The sequence below is a fragment of the Anser cygnoides genome, chromosome Z (assembly GCF_040182565.1).
Source record: "Anser cygnoides isolate HZ-2024a breed goose chromosome Z, Taihu_goose_T2T_genome, whole genome shotgun sequence".
In the NCBI taxonomy this organism is placed as follows: Eukaryota; Metazoa; Chordata; class Aves; order Anseriformes; family Anatidae; genus Anser; species Anser cygnoides.
The window spans coordinates 42,362,139-42,383,919 of NC_089912.1; the positions used below are offsets into that span (position 1 = coordinate 42,362,139).

Sequence of the window (21,781 nt, forward strand, 5' to 3'; positions counted from 1 at the left end):
GAAGGGAAGGGAAGGGAAGGGAAGGGAAGGGAAGGGAAGGGAAGGGAAGGGAAGGGAAGGGAAGGGAAGGGAAGGGAAGGGGGGTATTAATTTAAAAAGTGCACAACCCCGTGTTTGTGGGAAGCACCACCAGCTGCTAATACACTTTGCTCACCAAAAAGATTAACCAAAGCTGCCCCTCCCTCCAATGCTAGGAAGAAATACAGGGATTTGAATGCCAAAGCTGTCTTTGCGCGTTGGCCCTGCTGTTCAGCCTCCTCCAAGCACAGAGTGCTTGCACCTGCAGCGAGGCAAAAGGAGAGAAATCTGAGTGAGCTGTTAAGCCCATGACAGCGCCGACTTCTTCTCCGAAATAATTGCTTTTAGTTCAACGGCTGCGGAAATGTCCGGGTGCTTCATGGCTGCGCTGTAGTCATACTTACTTCCTGGAAAAAATACACAAATCTATGTAATACTTATCTTGTAATGATATAAAGGTTATGATTGCGAAGAGCAGGTCATTGCTGCTGAACATGACGGTGGCTAAACATCTGTGAATGCAAACTGGTTATATCTACCTCTCTGTAACAGAGAAAATGCCACCAGCACTAGCACTCTGCTCTGTAGAAAGAGGGCTGAATTTCTGGGGAAATTCTGTGTTTAATTTCAGGAGAAATAACTCAGATTATTGTTACAGATTGTTTCATAGATATGAAATTAAATAAAAACCTGCAGTACTTGATTCATTTCTGAAAATATCACATGTTGGAAGCTTGTTGCCAATGCTTCTGTTACCGAATACCTGTTTATGTTTGTGTGCAGGCTGAACTCTAAGAACTATGACCTGGCTTTTGTGAGGTGACTGTGGCGATCTCATTCCAGTTCTCAGTAGACCAGTGGATGCGTCATGACTGGCTGTAAGCACTTCTCATGGCAAAAATACCAGGAGTCAAAGATGAGCAGGTTGGTTGCGTTTGTGTGAAATGACCATAGCAGTTTAAAAAGTGAACATGTGTTCCCTGCAGTAATCGGTAAGCTGAGGTGTTTTGTTTCAAGAACATCAAAGCACTTTATATGATACAATAAAGTGCATTGATAGAGCAGAGTGAAGGACCGATGATCTACTGATAATGTGTGATACTCACACAGGGGCAAACAAAAAAAAATAAAATGTCTTTTTACTTATTTTTAGGTTCCACACATGCACTTTTGCTTTGGGGGGAAAGCGTATTACAAAAGTTAATAGTATTTAAAATGCCTTGGTGCTTAATGGAAAAATAGCCTTTTTTCTCTTAGACAAGCACATCTCTTTGGATGTGCTAATAGAGGGGTGGGGTGGAAAGCAACCTGCTTGTAGTTATCAGAGGCTGTGTCCGGAACATGTCATGTGTTTCCTTCTTGGTGGAGTGGGAGTAGCTTAAATGTAAAGATTATGAGGAACTCGGTTCAGTTTTAATTAAGAAGTACCTTTGTTCCTGTAATATAGTAAGAACATGTCACCATATACTTGATTTAAATAGGCTGCTTTGTTCAAGAAAAATTCAGCTAACCTTGTACCGATTTAGGGTATAGTCAGTTGACTGCCTGCTCTTTTTGTCTTTCCAGAATAATTTTATATTAATTTTGATGGTACTGATGTATTTTGTATGAGTGTGTAATACAGAGTCTATTTTTACACTGTAGGAACTTGTATTAAAGGATTATGAATTTTTTAACATTACTTATGAGGAGATAGGAGTAGATGTGTCATATACTGTTCAGCTTAAGGAAAAAAAAAATCCTGCAAAAGAAATTTTGATCTGCATAGAGAGAGAGGGAAAGAGAAAAAGCACCTGCAGTGTTATAAATCCATCATGGCAAGAGAGGTCACCTGCTGCAAGTTGTTTTCAGTTGGTGTTCCCCCATGAAGTAGGTATCTCATTGTTTTTGAAGGTTATTTTTTACCTTTTTCTTGCTCTAAGAACAGTGGTAATTTTCAAGAGCTTATTTATTTATATGTGCTTGTCAACAGAAATAATTGGTGCAGCGAGAGAAGGAAAATGGAGATGTGTTGAAGTATGTAAATATTTTCATAAATAGAAAGAAGGTGACCTTCAGCTGGGCCAAAGTTTATTTTAATTCTTGCCATTCCTTAACGTGCCTGTATGTGGAGGAATTTACCACAGGGTATTCCAGATTAATGGTCTGTTTAAAAACAAAATGAAACACAACAACGAAATCAACTGAAAAACTGCCCCCAGTTCACAGCTTCATAGAACTTTGCTGACGGTTTTGTACTAATGTAAGTTGTTAATCTCTGGTGCACTGATGTAACTAAAAATATTTAGATATTTTTCAGGATCAACCTTACATGGCAGGATATGCAGACATAGCAAAATATTGTCCTCAGTGTACACATTAATTGAGGTACATAAATTCTTCCCTTTTCATTTTTTATTTTTAAACTGTGAGAATGGAAGTTTTTGACTGGAATGCGAGCAGTTCACTCTCTTTTTTGAGTTTATACCCTGTGTGTATGAATAAAATTTGGTTGTCTTTAGGTATATGAAAAAAGTGTCTGAATTGGCACAAGCCTATGAGGCGTGATGCATCACTTCAGAAATCCCTCTCCTTACCACCTCAAAACAACCCTCCCCCTGACCCCCGCCAATCCCAGAAGACTAGGATGAAAGTACCCAGTAGGGTACAAATCTATATACTCTGAATTAGTCTGTGCAAAGAATATTGATGGGTTATTTCTTTTGTAGTATTATAAAAGCAAGAATAGCTGAATGAACGACAGATGTGAGGTTGAACTGAAATGCTTTTGTATTTGTTGAAATACATACATAGCAGAGCACAAAAGATCTTCTCAAAGGTGAAAAAGAACAGAGGCTATGCTGGAAAAGTACCAAGTATTCTAATTGTTAGAGAGGAATGACATATCTAGAGATAAAGAGCCAAAGCCAAATTCTCCAGTGTGTATGTGGAAACAAGTGTTGGCTCTCAAATGAGGGAGTGATTATTTTTCACAGTTAAGGAGAGCTGGTAGCTATGTTTATTATCTCAGGCTGACTGGATTTATACAGGGGGTATAGAAACAGGCAAGGCGGATTTAACTAGTGCAGGTTAAGATTTAATAGTAAACAATGAGTAACCTGGTGATAATTACAAGGGAAACTGAGAAAGGGAGAGGATAGGATCTAATGATGCTTACATATCGTTACCATTAAAGTATCTTGAAGAGCTTTCTCAATCTCTTTGTTCTTCATGCTCCCAGAGGGAATAGCCATTAACTTTAACAATTGTTTCTGATTATTTTAATTATATAGGCTGACTGTGGAACACCCAATGTGCTGCATATGTATTAATAAATGTTTAAATAACGGACTGTAAGCATGCAGTTGGGGGAGGGGAGTCATTCTTTGTTTGCAAACTTTCACCTTTGCATAAGCTTCTGGAAAGTGTTGCTGGATTCATTGTTTCTACTACCTTTCCAAAAATAATAAATGAGTACAATATGATTTGTGTAAACATAGAAGCTACTTTTTTTTTTTTTTTTTAACCTTACCTTGCTGGATACATCTCAGGTCCTTGCCTTTCCACACTGAGTGTAGATTGACATCTTTTTGCTACTTTTTTTGTAAGTGCATGGATTGTCCCATTTGCAAGAGTATACTTGTGTCAAAATTCTCTACAATTAGCAAAATCAGAGGCCTAGTCTTGTATGGAACCAGTTCTGTTCTGCAAGGCAGTGTTGCTGTTGCTGTTATTTTCAGAAAAGTGTGTCTGGGACCCATCAAGCTTTTACGTAATGGCAGTAATATAATTTTTCATCACCTCATTTTCAAAACACCACAGACTTATGGTTTTCTCTGGCTAAATAAAAACTTAATTGTTTCCAGTAGTTTTGTGTACCTGTCAAAGATTTCACTTGGAATGTTGTAAAACTGTGTGAAATGAAAAAGAATAATGAACCTTTATATTAATTTCATAGCATATGATAAATGTTCAGAATTGTGTTGTGTTTTAAGAGTGATCTTTTAAGTATATATTTACAAAGGATTCAAACTATTCACTTTTGCACACAGGAATGTATTTGAAAACAAAATAGGGGAAGTTCTTGCAATCTCATGTAAGTAAATTCCACCAGAATCAGTGAAAATTCTTTTGCAAATTAGAACAATATTGGCCTGCTACTACATTTATACATTTGTTCTAAAGGCAAACTTGTGTTCTGTAGAAATAAATTCTAAATGTGGAATCACTGTATCTGAAAAAAACAAAACAAAAAAGTTTGATAAATGAATGACCTTCAACATCCATACGCAGATGTTCTACTAGTAAAAATAGAAATGCACAGAAAAATTGTTTGGTGAAATAACTAAGATAGTTTTCATTTTGTGTTTGGGTCGCGTTTATGTTTTTGTTCTTCTGAGTACATTCATAATGTGAGAATTTAGCGGACTTCAGGAAAGGATCCAAGTATTTGTTTAGCCATGTTACTATCACTCATTTTTTTCTCAAGTGGAATGGCACTTGTCGCCAGTCTTAACCCAGTTAATCCAATGCTGTGTCCTCCTTCTACAGTAGAGAATTTTCATGTTTTTAGCTAATTTATTTTTGTCATGTGCCAGGATACACAGAGAGCTGTTTAAAAATATTCTTTTCTGAGCTAACTTAAGTAAACCGATTCTTTCTTCAGCTTAAAAAAAAGAGGGATTTTTATTTATATTCCCCTTCTTTGCTTTTTACTTGCCAGTGCCTGCCTGATACTATTTTTGTCTTTGACTGAGTCATACTTGAGTTTATTCTACGTCTTCTGCTAATGCCCTGATATTGCTGTAGACAGAGTTATGCATTTAAAATTATTCCATGAATAGAACTTCACAGAAAACTTGTAGCTGTACTGTTTGCTGCTTTAAAGTATTCTCTGTTAATAGCTGTCCAACGTGACTGCTGTTACGGAACAAGTGAGACTGTTCCTGCCCAGTGCCAATATGCTGGTAAATTCCTGCATTCTGATTCTCTGCATTCCTCTTACGCAAGGTACACGACCGAAGAACCTGTAAGGTAGGTGAGGGAGGAATCCCCATCCAAATCTGTGTGTATTTTCTGATCATAATCCATAGGTTCACAAATTCTAGGAAGCATAATTAATGTTGAAGTATTTGTTACTAAATAAGATCAGGGACAACTGCTTATGTGCCTTAACCACTCCTATCCGTTCATTTTAATATGTTGGAGAGGGGAATTCGGAGGACATAATCAGCATTTATACAAAAATGATGTGATAATGGACTTAAGAATCTGTTACACCACTTTAAACTTGAATTAACTCCAGCAAAACAGCAGTTGGCTTCCATGACCTAATGGGCAGAAATTGGCTGCCACTAACTAGCTGGGCAAACATTGTATTTAAGCAGAGCCAGATAGGAGGACTGGTATCTCCTCTCAATCACAGGTACACAGAAGTAGTACCCTGGTCCTGACTTGCAGGTTTCTGCTGACTAAAGCAGCTTTGTTCTGTGTCCAGAAGGTATAGATGTGTATGTTCTCTGCACAGATCATCTGGACTGCATGGATGATAAGTGCAACTTAATCTAATACCATGACACCACTGGAGCTAAGGCAGTAACAAGCAGTAATGGTAAACTATTCAGGTGAATTGCCCCTGAGGAAGAGTTGCCAACCATCACCCAAAACGCAAAGCTGTTTGGTAGACAGTAAAGTCTTGGAAATCTTTGTTCCACTCCGTGGGGGTGGAATAAATCATGGTATATAAGACAGTAGTTGCAGGTAGCGTAGCCAGTTGGGTAACATCTATGTATTTTGAAAGGCACGATGAGTAAAAGTGTGTATGCTTTAAAATCTGCTTTTTGCTGGATGAGAATCAGGATAGGTAGCTCTGTGGTTGCGCAGTGTTACTGGGTAACAGACACCGCAAATTTCTGTTAGGGATTACGGCCTTATGAGAATCACTGGCTGTGTTTTCTGGTAGAAACACTGATTTGGTATCTTGGGGCCCACGGCTTCCCCCGCAGCTGCGGGCGGGCACCTGCAGCGACAGGCCGGGCGCCGCTCTGCGCGGGGGCACGGGCAGCGCCGCTCCCGTCAGGGGGGTGACGCCAGCGGCCGCGCTACCCCACGCGGCTCGTCGCGCCGGCCCCGCGGCCGTACGACTCCCACACGCCGCCCCCTGAGGCAGCCCGAGCCCTGCCTCCCTCCTTCCCTCGCGGCGGCAGCAGGAGGACGAGGAGGAGGAGGCAGGAGGAGGCTGAGGCCCGCACCCGCGGCCAGGTGAAGCCCTCCCCGCGGCGCCCGGTGCCGATCCCCGGCGGGGCCGCGGGGCGCCTGCGCGGGGCGGGGCGGGCGCTGCGGTGCGGAGCGGAGCGGGGTGGGCACGGTCCCGGTCCCGGTCCCGGTCCCGGTCCTGCCGCCGCCGGCGAGCGGATGAGGACGGCGGGGGCGCATCCCGCAGCCCCCGGCACGTCCCGCGGGGAGCCGCCCGCGCGCGGTGAAGCTCCGCGGGTGCCTGCGGAGATGTAAGGGGCAGCGCCCGTCTGGCGGCGGCGCTTCGGCGTGGGGCGGGGAGGAACGGGGGGCGAGCGGGGCGCCGGGAGCGGCCGGGGACCGGGAGCCGGGAGCCTTTGGGCCGGGCAGCGGCGGGTGGGGTGCGGGGGCTGTGGCCTGGGTGGGGGCGCGGTGCTTGCACGCGTGGGGGCAGAGGTGAGGCTCCTCGGCGTGCCCGCAGGATGCAGGAACACCGTGAAACTTTTATGCGGGGTCGTGGCACAAATGCTCGTTTTCGTCTCTATGTTTCCCTGAAGAAGGAACCGCCTCCCTAGCAATTTTATTTTATTTTTTCCCCCCTGCAAACGGTGTTCTTCTAGCCGAGCAGGTATGCTTAAACCACCAGAAGGACTACCTTTATGGGTTATGTTTCATGGAAAGGCTTCCCTGTTTTGCAAGTAGTCATTGTATATCTCGCTGCCGCATATAATGACAGGGCGATGCTAATAGGACAGCCCCACCTTCTGGTTAATCCGTCAGTGAAATCATACTTGTTGACCTAAGAGTTTTTCTGGAAATACCAGACGACGCACATTGTGAGTGCGAGTCTGTATTGGATTTTTTTCCTTCCTTTTTTTTTTATTTTTTTGGCTGGGGGAGAGTGGCAAGGCAATGTTCTTTTCTGGAAACCTTTGTATGTAACATCAGGATAATTTTATCACGTACCCCCATTTCAGCAGAATGGATTGTTATTGTTAGCTTCTGATGTCTTAACTCATCACTGTGATTTTTTTTTTATGCTAGCCTAAACTGTGGACTTCAAGAGCTTAATAAATATAAAGTCTCTGCTTTTATTTCCTTCAAAAAGCGAAGGGGGGGATGCCAAACCAAGGAATAGTCTTAGAGTGTGGATATTTGAAGGGTAGACTGTGAAGAGGTACCTAATCACAGAGGGGCAGTGCTCATGCTTAGATTTCCATCACAAATTGTCCTCTAAATGAAAGCTTTTGGATCGAAAAATACTGGTGTGCTTTGGTAGCTGCGGTGGGTTTGCTTTGCTCCTGTACGTGCCCTAAGTCTAGCTGAGGCTTGTGAGCCACAGCAGGCCTCCCTGTGATCGCTCCTTGGGCCAGAGAGCTCATTAGCAGCAGGGCAGAGCTCGTTCCCATGAAATCTCTCATGGGAGGTAAGGAAGCGCATCAGGGTCTAGCAAACAACCTGATAAGGGATCTGGACTCGACTACTAGTCAACCACTTTAACTAATAAATACGTTGCCTCATCTCCTTCTTCTCTGTAATCAAAGGAGGAGTCATCTTGACACCCTACCTCTGTTATCTGCGGAGTGTGGGCGAAGCCTGGCGCTGCCTTGCTCCCCTGTTGTGTACGTGTTGTGCACCTGCTGCGTGTGCGATGCAGGCCCCGATGGTCAGGCCTCCCCTCCGATCACATCCACGCCCTGTGGTGTGGCAACGTCGTGAATAAGTGCTGAGGGGAGGGGGGTTGCACAACCTGGATCATAAACAAATGGGCAAAAGGCTTGAGTCCTGGAGAATTACTGATCAAAAGATGATGGTCTTGCAATCCTATAAATACTGATCCCAAACGAGAGCTCAGCTCTCCAGAGAATGCAGCAAGCTGCACCCTCCTGCCCCCCAAGCTCAGGCACCCCAAGGGGGTGTGCATCCTAGGGCTGGGGCTGTGAGGAACAAGCTCGTCCGTGGGCAAATAGGGAGTAGGGTGAGTAATTCACTCCAGGGGGTATTTTGGAAGCACATGGGACTGGTTTCAGACACCCTCAGGACTCTGCAGTAAGACCTGTGTGAACCTTGCCATTCACCTATCTTTAAGTAAGTCACTGTTTCTATTGTAGCAAATTTCTGTAGATCATTATGTTAATTGACTAATACTTAGATACTGATTAAATACTGTTAAAATTCATATAATCTGTGCTATCTGTTATAAAGCTGTATTATAAATCCTTAATTGCTGCTTCGTTAGAGTTGTGTAAATCTAATTCTGCAACAGTTGTAGACGGTAACAAGCAATCAGCTGATGCTTATTACAGGTAAGGTTATCCTTCTTGGAAGCATCTTTTCCAAAATTGTGCACGAGAAGCTACAACTAGAGAGGGGAAACCTGAGAGAAGGCTTTTTGAAGTCCTCTTGGCTGATTGAGGCAACTTGCTGTTTCATCTCATGTTTAGGTGTCAGCCTAGAGAAGACTTGCACGCACCCAGGGAGTCGGCAGCAACCTATCTCATGATAAGAGACTTTGCGGCCTTTAAACATGGTGATGCTCAGCTGAACATATCTGGGAACTGCCCGTTTTTTGGGTCTTGGCATACGTTAATTGAAACTTTTCTTTGATTTCCAGTATCTGTGAGCTCATTGCTCTGAAGAGATTGCTTCTGTGGTATGAATTGCTAATGTTTGAGAGAACTGAGTGCGGCTCAAGTCGCTCTGGCACTGGAGTGACGACTGCGGTAACTGAAGTATTTAAACTCCTTAAAGAACTTACAGAGGAAGTCAGGTTTCTTGGAATGAGCGTGAGTGCTGTACAAGGCAGCTGCCTGTGGGAGTGCTTAGGAGGGATTTGTAATGGCAGTGTATCTCTGAGTATGCTTTCAAGCCCTGCCACTATCCACAGCTTAACTGCCCAATATCCTGTGCTAAGCATCAAGAAGATTATGAGCAGTTCGATGCATGCCCTGGATACACAGAGTTCAGCGTGGTTTACATTTGGAAATAGAGTTTTGTAACATTTACATGTAGAAAGACTGAAAGTTGGGAGGGAGGGGGGGAGCACCCAGTTATACTTCCTCTTTTAAATTTTTTTTTTGCAATAGCTACAGAGATGAAAGTCACGAAACTGTCATCCTAAAAGCTTAATACACTAAAAGATGCATATAAGTATTTTGCTACCCCCTTTAAAAAAAAAAAAAAAAGCAATTTATGAGAAACAGGGTGTCCAGTGTTGTGTATACTCGAGGGAGGCAATACCGTTTTAATTGTCTCATGTATAATTCACAACCTAAATAGTAGAAATCAAGGTTTTGAAAATGAGAGTGGTTGCTGAGAGATCTTATGGATTGTGATGTGATTGTATTTTTGCTTAGTGATGAGCAGAATTATCTTAAAGAGCTGGAAATGCATTTCAGTATATAAATCTGCAACATGGAGGCATCGGTTGATTGTTGTTGTTTTGTTGTTTGTTATTCTCTTCATCTGGATTAAAAGGCTTGATGGTTTGCTCTAACTCAGCAGGTGAACTATAACAAGCATAGATTTTTGGATTATGTCTTTACAGACCTATGTTAGCTATCCTGACAGCGTAAGCCCAAGGGACCAGTCACTGGGTTAGGTGCTGGCAAGCACCTCTGAGGTTTAACACTCTGTCATTGAAGCATTGCCAAGAAATCAGGAATATTACTGGGGTTTCCAGTTCATGTTCAGTATGTGGCAAAGGGAAATGCTTAGTTTCTGCTATGGCAGTCCTTCCCCTCACGGCTATTTTTACTGCCCCCATCTCCCCCCGTCCCCATACCATTCACCTTCTGCCTGATGAAAGGGTTATATTATCTGTGCAAGAAGCAGCTGACTTTGGCAATATTTCTGTCAACTCAAATCACGCAAGTTCTGAATGTGATACTCTTGAGTGTGACGTTGGCAAGTTTGTCATGTCTTGAGGAGTACAATTATGGTGCATTGGTAACTTTCTAGGAGCTTCTTTCCAGGCAAGAAATGAAGTGCAATTTTCTTATTTTTTATTTTTATTTTTTCTGGTGAAAGGCTTTGTGTGTTGGTGTTGTTGTTGCTGTGGGGTTTTTGTTGTTGTTGTTGTTTGTTTTTAAGGGAATGACTTAGGTATTTACAGCTTTTCAGGCAGCTCGTATCAGACTTGTTTTTACAGTTAAATGTGGTGGTGGTAATAGGCTGCATGACATAGCTGACAGGTTGCTGTGCAGGGCTTTGGTGCCGCAGTCTTCTGTGAAGCTTTATATGTGTTGTTTTGAATATCTGAGTGTGTACTGCAGTTTATGTAGTCATGTCAAAAAGTAATCATTGTGCAATAATACAGCAGTGAGTGAACTAATCAGCTGACTTTATTTTCTACTCTAAATATTTATAGGAAAGGGTACAAGGAAAAGGCAGTAGCTGATTTTTAAGAGCACTTTTTTATTCTAAGTTGTGTTTAAACAGACTTTTTCAGTGTCTCCTAAAGATTTTTTTTAAGTCCATAAACAGTTTCTGAGGCTCTGGGGTATGTGAAGTGCTGTACTATCAAAAGCCTGTTTGCTTCTGGTTTAGTCTGCACTGGGACGGTGGAGGGTGGCACATGTATGCTTATGTGAGAGGTAAAGCTGTCTTTTTCAGAGCCTACCCTTGTTTGCAGCCTTCTGATCTTGTGGCAGGTTTTAGCTGAGTTGTAACTTCCCAACTTTTTGCTGCCTGGCATTTACAACATTTTAAATCATTACATAATTTCTTCATATCTACTGTATTTAATTTTTTAATTTATTGTTACTTGACACAATTCTGTCCTCTGAATTGTTTCCCATCTCTTTCACATATATATATGTATTCTTAATACTGCAACATTTAGAAAGATTTTGCTCAGCTACTTGCTTTCACTGTCTGAGAAAGAATTTGTTTGCTATGCACTTGTTACAGTTCCTTTTTTTTTTTTTTTCTAAACCTTTCAAATCAGTAACTCCATGATGAGCATAAATGAAGACTGAGCTCTGGCTTTGAAAATACTTGGGATGCACCTAGCTTTGAATACAAAGCAAAATAAGGAAATAGAGATGAACAGTCCAGCAGGTTTTGCAGACTTAATGTGCCAAATTTACATGGAGAAACTGAATCTTTGTTTTGTCTCCTGGTGGATATGATTTGTTAAAACTCATGTATCATGCAAAAAAATTTTTTTTTTTTGAGATTTTGTGCAGCAAAGTCCTACTATTAACTAGGGTTGATTTCAGAGGTCTTTGGCTTTCTTAAGGTGTTTTTATTTTCTGTTTTTTTTGTTTTGTTTTGTTTTATGAAAAAAAAAAAGATATTTTAATGTTTTTAATCACATTTATTCTTCCATGACCAGCATTTTCCATATTAAAATCTTTTGGTCAGTTAAAGCATATGAATTCAGCTTATGTAAAATCAAAATGTCTTCCAGCTTCAGTAGCAGACAGATTAACTTATTTTCTTTCAGAGAGAGTCCTAATAGCAGGACTTCAGCACAAAAGCTTTGGGGCTTTTTCAGTCTCCATGGGGTTCCAGGCATCAGCTTCATCTGGCACGGCCCGTACGTGCTGCTTGTAAGCACATCTGTGTTTGTGGCAGAGTTGTTTTTCCTCGTCTGACTACTACTGCTGCTCACTTTGCTTACCGTTAGCTTGCTGAATTCTGCTAGATTTGTCTTCCGTGGCAGTTGTTTGAAAGCATTCTTTTGGGGAAGAATTTTCCATTTCAGGAAAATGGACATGATGGCAAGACAGTCTGGTATAATACCCCAAAATATATATTTAAAATGTATGTATCAAAAAACTTCAAGTTTCAGTGACAAAGGGGAGTGGGGGGGGGGATCCAGCTCATGAAACCAGAGTTGCTGTTACTTAAAATAAACATTTTGAGCCTCAGATGTGAGGTTACCCTGTTTAATATATGAGAATTTTTCAGATTTGATGCGAGAAAAATGCCAATAAACCTGCTTAGCACTGACATGCTCTAATGGTTATACTAATGTGACTATGCTTTTTTTCTTAATATGATTACAATTTAGTGTAAAGATTGGAGTTTGATTTTATTTATTTTTTTAATGCCCATTAGTGATTAATGGGAGATAAAAGAGAAAACAATATACAGTGAATGTACTTAACTGCAAGTTCTGGTGCAGCTGAGGCGTACACATTACTGCATTGAGTATAATCTGATTTCTTCAATTTTATTTAAAAATGGCTGTTCACACTATGTAGAAATTCTGCCTGGGTGGCGTACAATTAAATAAGGCATGTATTTACTTTCTCCTGAAATATGCATGTCAGTTTAAGTATCAGAATCTCAAAGATGCAGGAAAAGCTCTGTGACAGTGCATATGAAGTATTAGGTTAGTAGCTTTTACTTTTTTGATTCCCTCTTTGCATTATTGGGTAGATGATGGAAAGTAAAGCTGATGATTTAGGTGGCTTTCTGATGCGGTATGGCATTGTTGGTATTTGTGTGAAAATGAAAAAGTATCCTCTGAGAAAAGACAAACAAGGGGAGTGGGACAGGCATACACCTGATTTTAGTGATGGAATTTTTTTGTTGTTATTATTATTATTATTATTATTATTATTATTATTATTATTATTACTATTATTATTTTAAACAGATGGCGTTCTAGGTACTTCTTCCCCCAAAATAGTGGATTTAGGATCATGAAAGCACATGATTACCTAAGATGGGAAAGAGCCAGGTTTAACTGTACATCAGATATGGATAGGTGAGACCAAGGAAAGAGCTGGTGTCCCTAAAGAAGGGTTTGGGCAACAAACACCACAACTACTTGATGCATGTGTCGGGGGGGGGGGGGGGGGGGGGGGGGGGGTTTAGAAGTAGGAATGCAGGCTCCACGTTACTCTGTTACGTTTCAGCACATTCTGAAGCTTATGAGAAAGGTAAATACTGGGTCTGTCCTCTGCCCTTTTGCTTAGGCTTTGCCCATGAGTCTTACAGGGCTGAAGAGATGGATCCCCAGCAAAGGTGAGTTGGAGGCTCAGTGACAGAATTTACCCGGGAAGCAGGCAAATGCATGCCACATAAGGCATGTCTTTACTTTTGGGGGAGAAAGGATAAGGTGAAAATTTTGTGCAACCTCCTGCAGTCTGTTTCATTTGTTAGTGTTGGTAGCGTTGTTACAGTAAGTGCAGCTTCTGATTTGGAAATTTACTTGTCTCAAGAAATTTCCTCCAAGGAATTTGCCTGTTTGCGCTGTCCAGGTGGGAGACCAGAGGATATAATGTTCCACAGACAGTATGAAATGACTGAGGGAGATTCCACAGAATCCAGCGTATATCAACTTGAAATTTAACTAGTCAACACCTTCTACTCCCCTCTGTTTCCCTTCAATTTAAGGCTTGATTGTTGTTTTTCTTGTTTTGTTTTCTTCAGGTGCTCTTCTAAATGCTTAATAATCGTTGCTAATTTATCCTCTGCTCTGCTCTGTCCTGGCAGACTCGTGTCACTAGCTGTGTTTAAAAAATGTTTAAATCGAGCCCCATACACCTTCTGTCTTTACCTTCCTAGCAAAATTGTATTCAAATTCAACATGATATATATTTTTTTTTGCGTCATTTCATATATTCTACATTAGTAGAAAGTCAAAGAGAGAGTTTGTTACCTTACTATGTATATATGTTCCACCACAATCCTCTGGATTGCTGGTGTATGTGTTCTTTTCATGTTCTCCCTGCTTGTTTTTTTTTTAAGGGCTTCTCATACTTTCTTACCTGCTTGTCTTTTTCCCCTTGTCCTGGAGTATTTGTGCATTGTGTTTACTGAAATACTTTGTGTCAAATTTAGAGTCGAACAAATTAAGACCTTGTAGTTCAAGATAGTTCATCTGTGTATCTGGCTGTACGTGTAAAGCAGTTCAGTACACTATACTATGTAGAAACCATTGGCACTGGCAGACTGTTCATCATCTGTCTGACAGCAGGTCAACGCTGCTAGCTGAACAGCACTTGGCTACTTGAACTCAGGAATCTAATATTTTCCCCCCAGTAAGACCAGCAGCCTGATTCAAATAATCCAGACTTTTTAATTTGTCAGATTGTCTGCTTTGTGGTGGACACAGTTATTGTCCTGTAACTATTCATTTTCTTTAAATGAAGTCAAGGTAGTTTACACTTGAAGGGTACTTGGTCAAATCTGGAACACCTGTTAGCTTGAGTCAGGCTGCAGTTCTTTTAAAAATCTGAGCAATTGCTTCCTGGCTGTTGGAAGAAGATTCTGTCTTCAGGTAAGTCTGGAAATAAGCTTGTTGCATTCTTCATCTGCTTTAGGCTTTTAGCAGCTGCCAAATGGAATTTACCAGTAATCAAAAACTGCTTATTATATATATTGAACAAATATTTTTGATAAGTCTTACAAATTTCTCTGTGGGGTCTGTTTCTTGTCTGCATTTCACAACTGCATTATTGCCTTCATTCTCACTTCCTATATCTTTGGACAACTTCTGTCTTAAAACTAACCACTGTGCCCTTCGAAAACACTGTGTTTTTTTTTTGTTGTTGTTGTTCTTGTTTGTTTGGTTGGTTGTATTTCTTTTTTTTTGTTTGTTTGTTGTTTTTTTTTTAGTAGAGTATTTGCTATTCATGTTAGATCTCAAATGGAAGTACTGAGGTTCAGTTAATGGTCCTGTAGACTGCAACCTTAATTGCTTGGAGACACCATTTGAGGAAACAGTGTAGCCTGAGGACACTATGTCCTTAAAAGGGTAGGAAAATTGTGTCCTTAGCACGATATGGGTTCTGTCCAAGAAATGTATTCAGGTCTTGCTTAAATAAGAACACCAAACACTCCGTGTTTCTTGTAGTGCCTCCGTTCCTAGTTATCCCATAGATGCATGAAATGGCAGTCAGAAGTAAGCATGTTGTGGTATCTCACAGCAATATCAAGGAAGTTTAAAAATGGGCATGTACTGACTTCAGGAGGAGCTTTGTTTGGTGACTTAGTTGTGGACATGAAAATGTTGGCTGTTAAATCTCTGATACCAATTCCTGCTTTATTGTAATCAGACTCTGAGCTTGGTAGGACTGAATTACAATGTGGAACCACACTCCATGCTTACACTGCAATGCTTTATTTTAAAAGCTGTGTCACAGGGTGAAGAGAGGAAAAGCTTCTGCCAGTGCAGAGAAGTGTGATCAATGAGGATTAACTTATTTAACATTTCTAGTGTAGAGATGCTCAATATGGTGGTAACGCTTCATCATTGAAGAGCAATAGATACTGATAATATGTAACTGTTTAATATCTTCCAGGTTATCAGAGATGGTGATTTGAAGAATCAGGTTTCCGATATGAACAAAGTAAAATTATCATCTGAAAAAAGGTAAATTTAAAACTATACTGACTTCTCAACATCAAGCTATTTGAGATTTGTGAAGACACGGTGCCTATGTTATTAGTATTATAAGTAAAATATTCATCATGTGTCCCTGATGTGAGAGTGGGAATTTATGTCCTGAAAAACTGAGGGAGTTGATATTGGTTAGCGTAAAGTAGCCTGATTTTTAAGAAATAACTTTTTACACTTTAAATTTGTCTGCATTTAATCTCAGACATGTCCATATATAACTTTATATACATTCAATTTCATTGAAAGAAATATCAATTAATTTCATCATTTCATGCATATACAGGCAAAACATACAAATGATTACTACTGAATGAATTAAAGGACAAGTTTACTTTTACTGCCCAGGAAGTCATGGAATTTGCCACAAGATGTATTTAATTCTCCAACAACCCTACAACTCAGCATGCAATTAGGGCAAACAACAGTGAAATTACAGAAGATTTCAAGAGTTGTTTGTTAGTTTCATGATAGCTTATTTTAACAAATATTTGAAAAAGCTATGCAATTAACTATAGAAGGCAATAACCCTTTTAAACATCAGGAAGCTTGAAATACTTTTTTATTTTTATAAATTTTTCAGTGTATAAAATGTATAAATCTGTAAAAAAAAAAAAAGTGTATATTTAAAAAAACAGTTTTGTTCTTTTGAGCTAGCACAGTTTGAACCACCTAGTTTCATCAAACTATCTGATATTTAAAAAAAATCCTCAGTGCAGCATAATAGGGTATTTTGGCTTCAATCTTATTTCTCTGAAATACCAATTCTTATTGAAACTTGTAAATCAAAGTATGCAAAGCATTACAATGAAGCTGTCTTTGGTTATTTAGTTTCTGTTTTTAGCAGGCTGTAAGGACAGGTTGGACATTTGTCTGTCAGGAAGTGCAAATGTGGCCTTGATTCATCTCTGAGGAGAACACTTTTGATGACCTTGTGAAGTTAGAGTTAAGGAGTTAAGGCTCCTCAGTTATGCTTATTGTAATTAGAGACAGTGGAAACAGCATGTAAACCTCAGTGACTACAGAGTCCTCTTACGAGAAGGCTTTACAATGGGTGAGGTGAAAAATGCTTTCCTTGTTAAAAAGAAGGGTTCTGCACACTGTGGGAAAAGAAGTCTTACATGAAAGGCAGGCCGCAGTGTTCGGGGTCTTCATGTGAGGTTCTGCAATGTCAGCAACTTAAGAGGAAATTTAGCTTGACAGGACGCTGCTTTTAGTGTGCTGTTCTGATTATTTCTGTGTTTTACCTGGCTGATGAGTTAAAAGCACTGAATTATGTTGTACCTCTTTGTTTTTGAGAGCTGTCTTCTAGATATGGATCCTGGGTTATTTATTTGACAAGACATATGTATTTGCATTACAGATATGAGAAAAGAGTTCCACCCCAAACTGGAGTTGCACTTGATTCATAGGTCAAATAGGTTGTCACGGTGATGTTATGAGCAGGAGCAGAATCAGTCAGCCTAGCTGACATAATTTGTGTCCTACAGACTTTTTAATTTACAGTGCAGGTACTGAAATCTGTCACAGTGTTGTATACCAGTATGTATATCATTGTAGAATATAATAAAAGTGTAATTCTTGTTTTAAGGAGAAAATTGAACTAAGAAAAATAAGCTAAGAAATTTCAGTTAGGAAAATAGCTAAGAAGAAATCGTGACTTTGATTTATATTTGAGCATAGCCACTGGGCAGGTGTCATTTCAAGAACATTTTACTGTGTGATCTGAGGATTTGAGGTTGATTTGGCTATATTTCTGTTGGAAGAATTCTTGCAAGATCAATAGCCAAAAATCATTCTAAAGATAACAGTTTAACTGCTGTGGTGAGTGCTTCTTGCTCTTAGTAGAAATTCTGGCCCCAGGAGGAGATTACACCCCTGAACTGCTGGGCTTAAATTGTTATACCAGACTGTGGTGAGGATTATTTACCCTTCCTAAACCCCTTAAATCTTTTAGTAAGTGTGAAGAGATTACGCTAGATGTTAACTGTCTCTACATGGTATATAACTTCCACGTGCCGGTGTTCCTTTTTGTAGTTATCTGGCCAGAGGAGTCAAAATTGGATGTGCTTTGAAGCATTAATTTCTTTAGTTTTGTGTTTAGAAAAACTTGTATTCCCTATTCCTTTGTTTGTTATTAAGGAACATCTTTGTTGTTGTCCTTGTTTGTTTCCTACTTTTAAACTACATTTATGTCATTCCGAGACCAATGGTACACCTAAATGGAAATACTCCCTCCCTACGCCCCACCATATATGCATGCTCTCACATGCATGTATAAAACAGCAGCTCTGCTACACAGTGACTTCTTTGTGGGTTGCCTGGACTATTATTTTTGCTATGGGGCAGGTGAAGTTAATGGCCTTTGGAAGTCTGTGACCACATCGACAGAGCTTGTGTATTTCATTACAATTTGGGGCTTACTTTGGAGTATTTCAAGTTCAGTGAAAAATGGAGAAGTAGAAGCAAACAGAACAAAGTTTAGGCAAATAAATAATTGTAGCTTTATTATTACTATTCAGCCTGGTATTGAATGGTGAGAAGGAACTGGAGGTAATTACTTTAGTTATAGATTAAAACATAGCATTTGAGCAAATCAGATTTATTTGAGATCAAAAATACTTTTAAACCAAAGTCTAGCAAATGACTGAAAAAATGATACACTTCTCAATATAAAATTACTTTGATTGAAGCTCTGTAATTAGTATTGCCGTTGCTTACTACTGGTGTATTTATACAGTTTATATACAATTTTATATTTATACAGTTTATATACAAGTTCTTATACAATTTATAAGTACCATGTATAATCTGAAGTTGTTTTTTGGTTATGCACTTTACTTTTCTACACTGACATCTAAATAATAGTTGTGGAAGCAGTTTCCTCTGCAACTGCTGTATCAGTTTGCTTTCACAGTGGTGTGACCTTTGCCATCAGCTACTTTTTTTCCTTGACTTTAACATTTATGCCTATGTGTAAACTAATTCCTTTAACAGTTAGCTGTGGGAGGTGTTTTCCAAGACATAAAATACAAATGAAAATGTAATAATTTTGCATTGTTATAAACAAAACTTACAGTATTTATAAGGTTAATGTTATATATGTCAGTTTTATTGCAGGTAGTCAGAAGAGTATGTGTCTAAATTGAATTATTGTTGATTATTGCAGGATTCTAATGATGCAGAAGTGAAAAGTCAATGTAGTTTAACCCTGGAAATCATTTCGTCTATTTAATTATACGACCATAATTCACATGTTAAACATTTGTCTGAAAATGACTTTCATGTAAGAATGTGAATTTGAAAACTATTCTGAATAATTGTTATGGCCTAAAACTGAAGAGTAAATAAAACAATTCTAGACTGACTTTATTGCGAGCACTCTAAATATTTACATGAATTCTTTCTCTTTCTCTACCTATAAATATAAATACTTGCTTTGAAATAGTTTCTTATATTAAAGTACATTTTCAAGGCAAGTATGTGATGTCAGGCCAAGATACTGTTTGTGTTCAAGATGAATCCAAACTCTGTTGATACATTTGGAGATTTTTTGAAGTTTTGTACTCAAAATTGTGATCTTTTTCTTTATCTGATGAGTGTTGGCTTTCTTACTTTGTGAATGATTATCTTTTCCTTCACTTCTTAAAGACCGGTCTGTATGACAGTAGTCTTTGGGACTACGAAGTAGCCTATTTTTCTTGAATAGTTGGTTTGATACATTAACCTGGCACTTGACTATATTCAATAGAAGTTACTCAAATTGACATAAACATATATCTGTATTTAACTTTCTGCAACCAGTTTACCTCTTCACACTTGCTCTTGGAGATGATATTCAAATATAATTAGTTTGCTGAAATGTAGGCTTTGCAAAATTGTTGCCAGAACAGTTAATAATAGTTGCCAGAATTAAGGAGAACTAAAGTGGTTTTAAAAATGACAGAAGTAGCCGCTCCTCTTACTCCCTCATGGGACTTCCTGTTTTTAGTGTTTTTTCCTTTTTTTTTCTGATTTAATGTTTGATTTCATGCTTTGTGTGGATATACAAATGAAGGTAAAAATTCTTTCTTTTTAGTGTTTCTACCAATTCTCGGACTATGTCTCTGCTGTCACAGCTGGAGAAGATCAATTTGGACTCTGTATTAGGAGAAGCAGATAATGCCAGATATGTTACCTCAAAGATCCTTCATCTGGTTCAGAGTCAGGGTAAATAACTGTTTTTTGTTTGTAGTAGTTTTCCTTTTGAGCCTTCCTCCTTCTGTTTATTCTTTGCTGGACTTTTTTTTTTTCCTGTTTGCAAAACTTCATTTTTTTTTTCCTGCTTGTTAAACTTTTTTATCCATCTGTTTCTGTTGTGGGTTGTTGAAGGCACATGTTTAAGGCCATGTTTAAAATTACTTGGTATAATATTGGTTACACCGAATACATTTTGTATTGTCAATACAATATATTTTTCCAGAATTTATATCATAAATTATAGCATGCATTATATTATAGTCAATTTAAGTAATAATTCACAGTGTAAGAACAGCTAATGTGATACTGTCATATTTGGTACATTGTAAAATATTTAACTGCTGCAGTTATATTGATATTCAGTTAATACAGAGGGAGGTTTACTTCGTTTGATAAAAGGTACTTTGAACAGTATTCATATGAAGAATAATCTATTTACTGTTAAAAAGGCTCATGTTTATTTTCACTGCTGCTCACAGATGACCTGTTTCCATGGTAGACTGACCCACTGAAGATTTATATATCTGATTCCATGAATTAGCCTCATAAGTATATGGAGTTACAGCTGCTTTTGCTCTGCTTCTTCCCCCATCTTCCAAATGTTCCTTATTCCTAGCCCCTTTCAGGCTATCTTCACTTGTCACTTCTCAAAAGTCACTTTCAATCTAGAGACAAAAGTGTCTAGTGGTGTAATACTAACCAATACGGAAGATTTAAAAAAAAATAATTATTTCATTAAAAGAAAAATGTCCTTCTTTTTCTTAATGGCAGAAAAAACCAGGAAAGAGATGACATCTAAGGGTTCCACTGGAATAGAAGTTATCCTGTCAACCCTAGAGGTAAAATCTTTTAATCTTTCTGCTTGTGTGTACACTGCAAGTTTTCCTATCCTCACTGGGCTTTGTATTTTTAAATATGTTGTTATTCTAGCTCTTCTCTAAAACTTGAATTTGTCAAAGGACTGTCTAATGATTAAATAGGGTCTTTAAGTATCATAAAGGATTTAATTATTTCTCTCCCTTATTTTTTCAAATATTCCATTTAATATGTCATACTAAGAACTAGATTTTAATTGGTTCTGCGGTTAATTCAGGCTGCATGGTGTGATGGTTAGCTGGAAAGTAACATCTTAAGTTTTGTTTGACTTTAGTGACATTTAAATATCTAAAAGACAATATTGGACTTCTAAATTAATCAAATATCTTTTTTATTGCAGAATACAAGAGATCCTCAAACTATTCTAAATATACTAAATATTCTCATTGAATTAGTCTCAATTGGTAAGTGTTCATTAAGATAGTAGTTTGTCATTATATTCTTGTATTCTTCTGTAGACGTGTTTTATTTATTTATTTTTCCCTGAAGGTTGCTAAAGCTGTCTTTATATGCATTTTACGCTTCGAGAGAATCAAAAGAACGTAAAGACTGAAGTGATTTTTTAAATAATTATGCACATATAATTTATGTTGCTGTAAGTCTAAGTCCAGCATGTTTTTCTTCACATTTGAAGAAAATATTTCTATCAATATTGCTATTTAAAGTCTTCCTTTATGTTAACTATAGCTTAGATATTTAACTGCTCTTTGGTTATGAAGATACAAATTGTGTATTAAATTTCTAGGTGGTGGTCGGAGAGCAAGTGTCTTGGTCACTAAAGGAGGGACACAGATCTTGTTGCAGCTGCTTTTGAATGCCAACAGAGAGTCTCCTCCAAATGAAGAATTAATGGTGCTTCTTCATACACTTCTTGCAAAAATTGGCCCAAAAGGTGATGATGATGGACTTATGTAATATGACTTAATACTTTGCAGTTTTGTAATTAAAGTTTAAGAAAACTTTATTGCTGAATAAACATCCATGTGCTCAGAATTAGTAGAGGAGAAGAAAAGGAGGAGTAGAGGTGAGGAAAACATGGTAAATATATATTTAATATGCAATATTAATTATATTTAA

General features: G+C 38.7%; 1 protein-coding gene across 14 annotated transcripts in view; it reads left to right on the forward strand.

The window, feature by feature from the left end:
• The window catches only part of AGTPBP1 (ATP/GTP binding carboxypeptidase 1), a 66,456-nt gene that overhangs the window by 287 nt on the left and 44,388 nt on the right, over positions 1-21,781 (forward strand). For 5 of the 14 annotated variants that reach the window (XR_010827795.1, XR_007169611.2, XM_048080567.2 and 2 more), the window contains exons 1-7: positions 138-942; positions 1,663-1,887; positions 15,495-15,565; positions 19,668-19,798; positions 20,600-20,667; positions 21,045-21,108; positions 21,450-21,596. Coding sequence is in view for 12 of the 14 variants with exons in the window: in XM_048080567.2 (XP_047936524.1) it covers positions 910-942; positions 1,663-1,887; positions 15,495-15,565; positions 19,668-19,798; positions 20,600-20,667; positions 21,045-21,108; positions 21,450-21,596 (739 nt within the window). In the remaining 2 variants the exon portion in view is untranslated. Of the gene's footprint in view, positions 1-137; positions 943-1,662; positions 1,888-4,895; positions 5,032-6,111; positions 6,259-6,314; positions 6,504-8,170; positions 8,320-14,093; positions 14,471-15,494; positions 15,566-19,667; positions 19,799-20,599; positions 20,668-21,044; positions 21,109-21,449; positions 21,597-21,781 lie in introns of those variants that run through there. The other 9 variants (XM_066988424.1, XM_066988423.1, XM_048080563.2 and 6 more) reach the window with 8 other exon arrangements.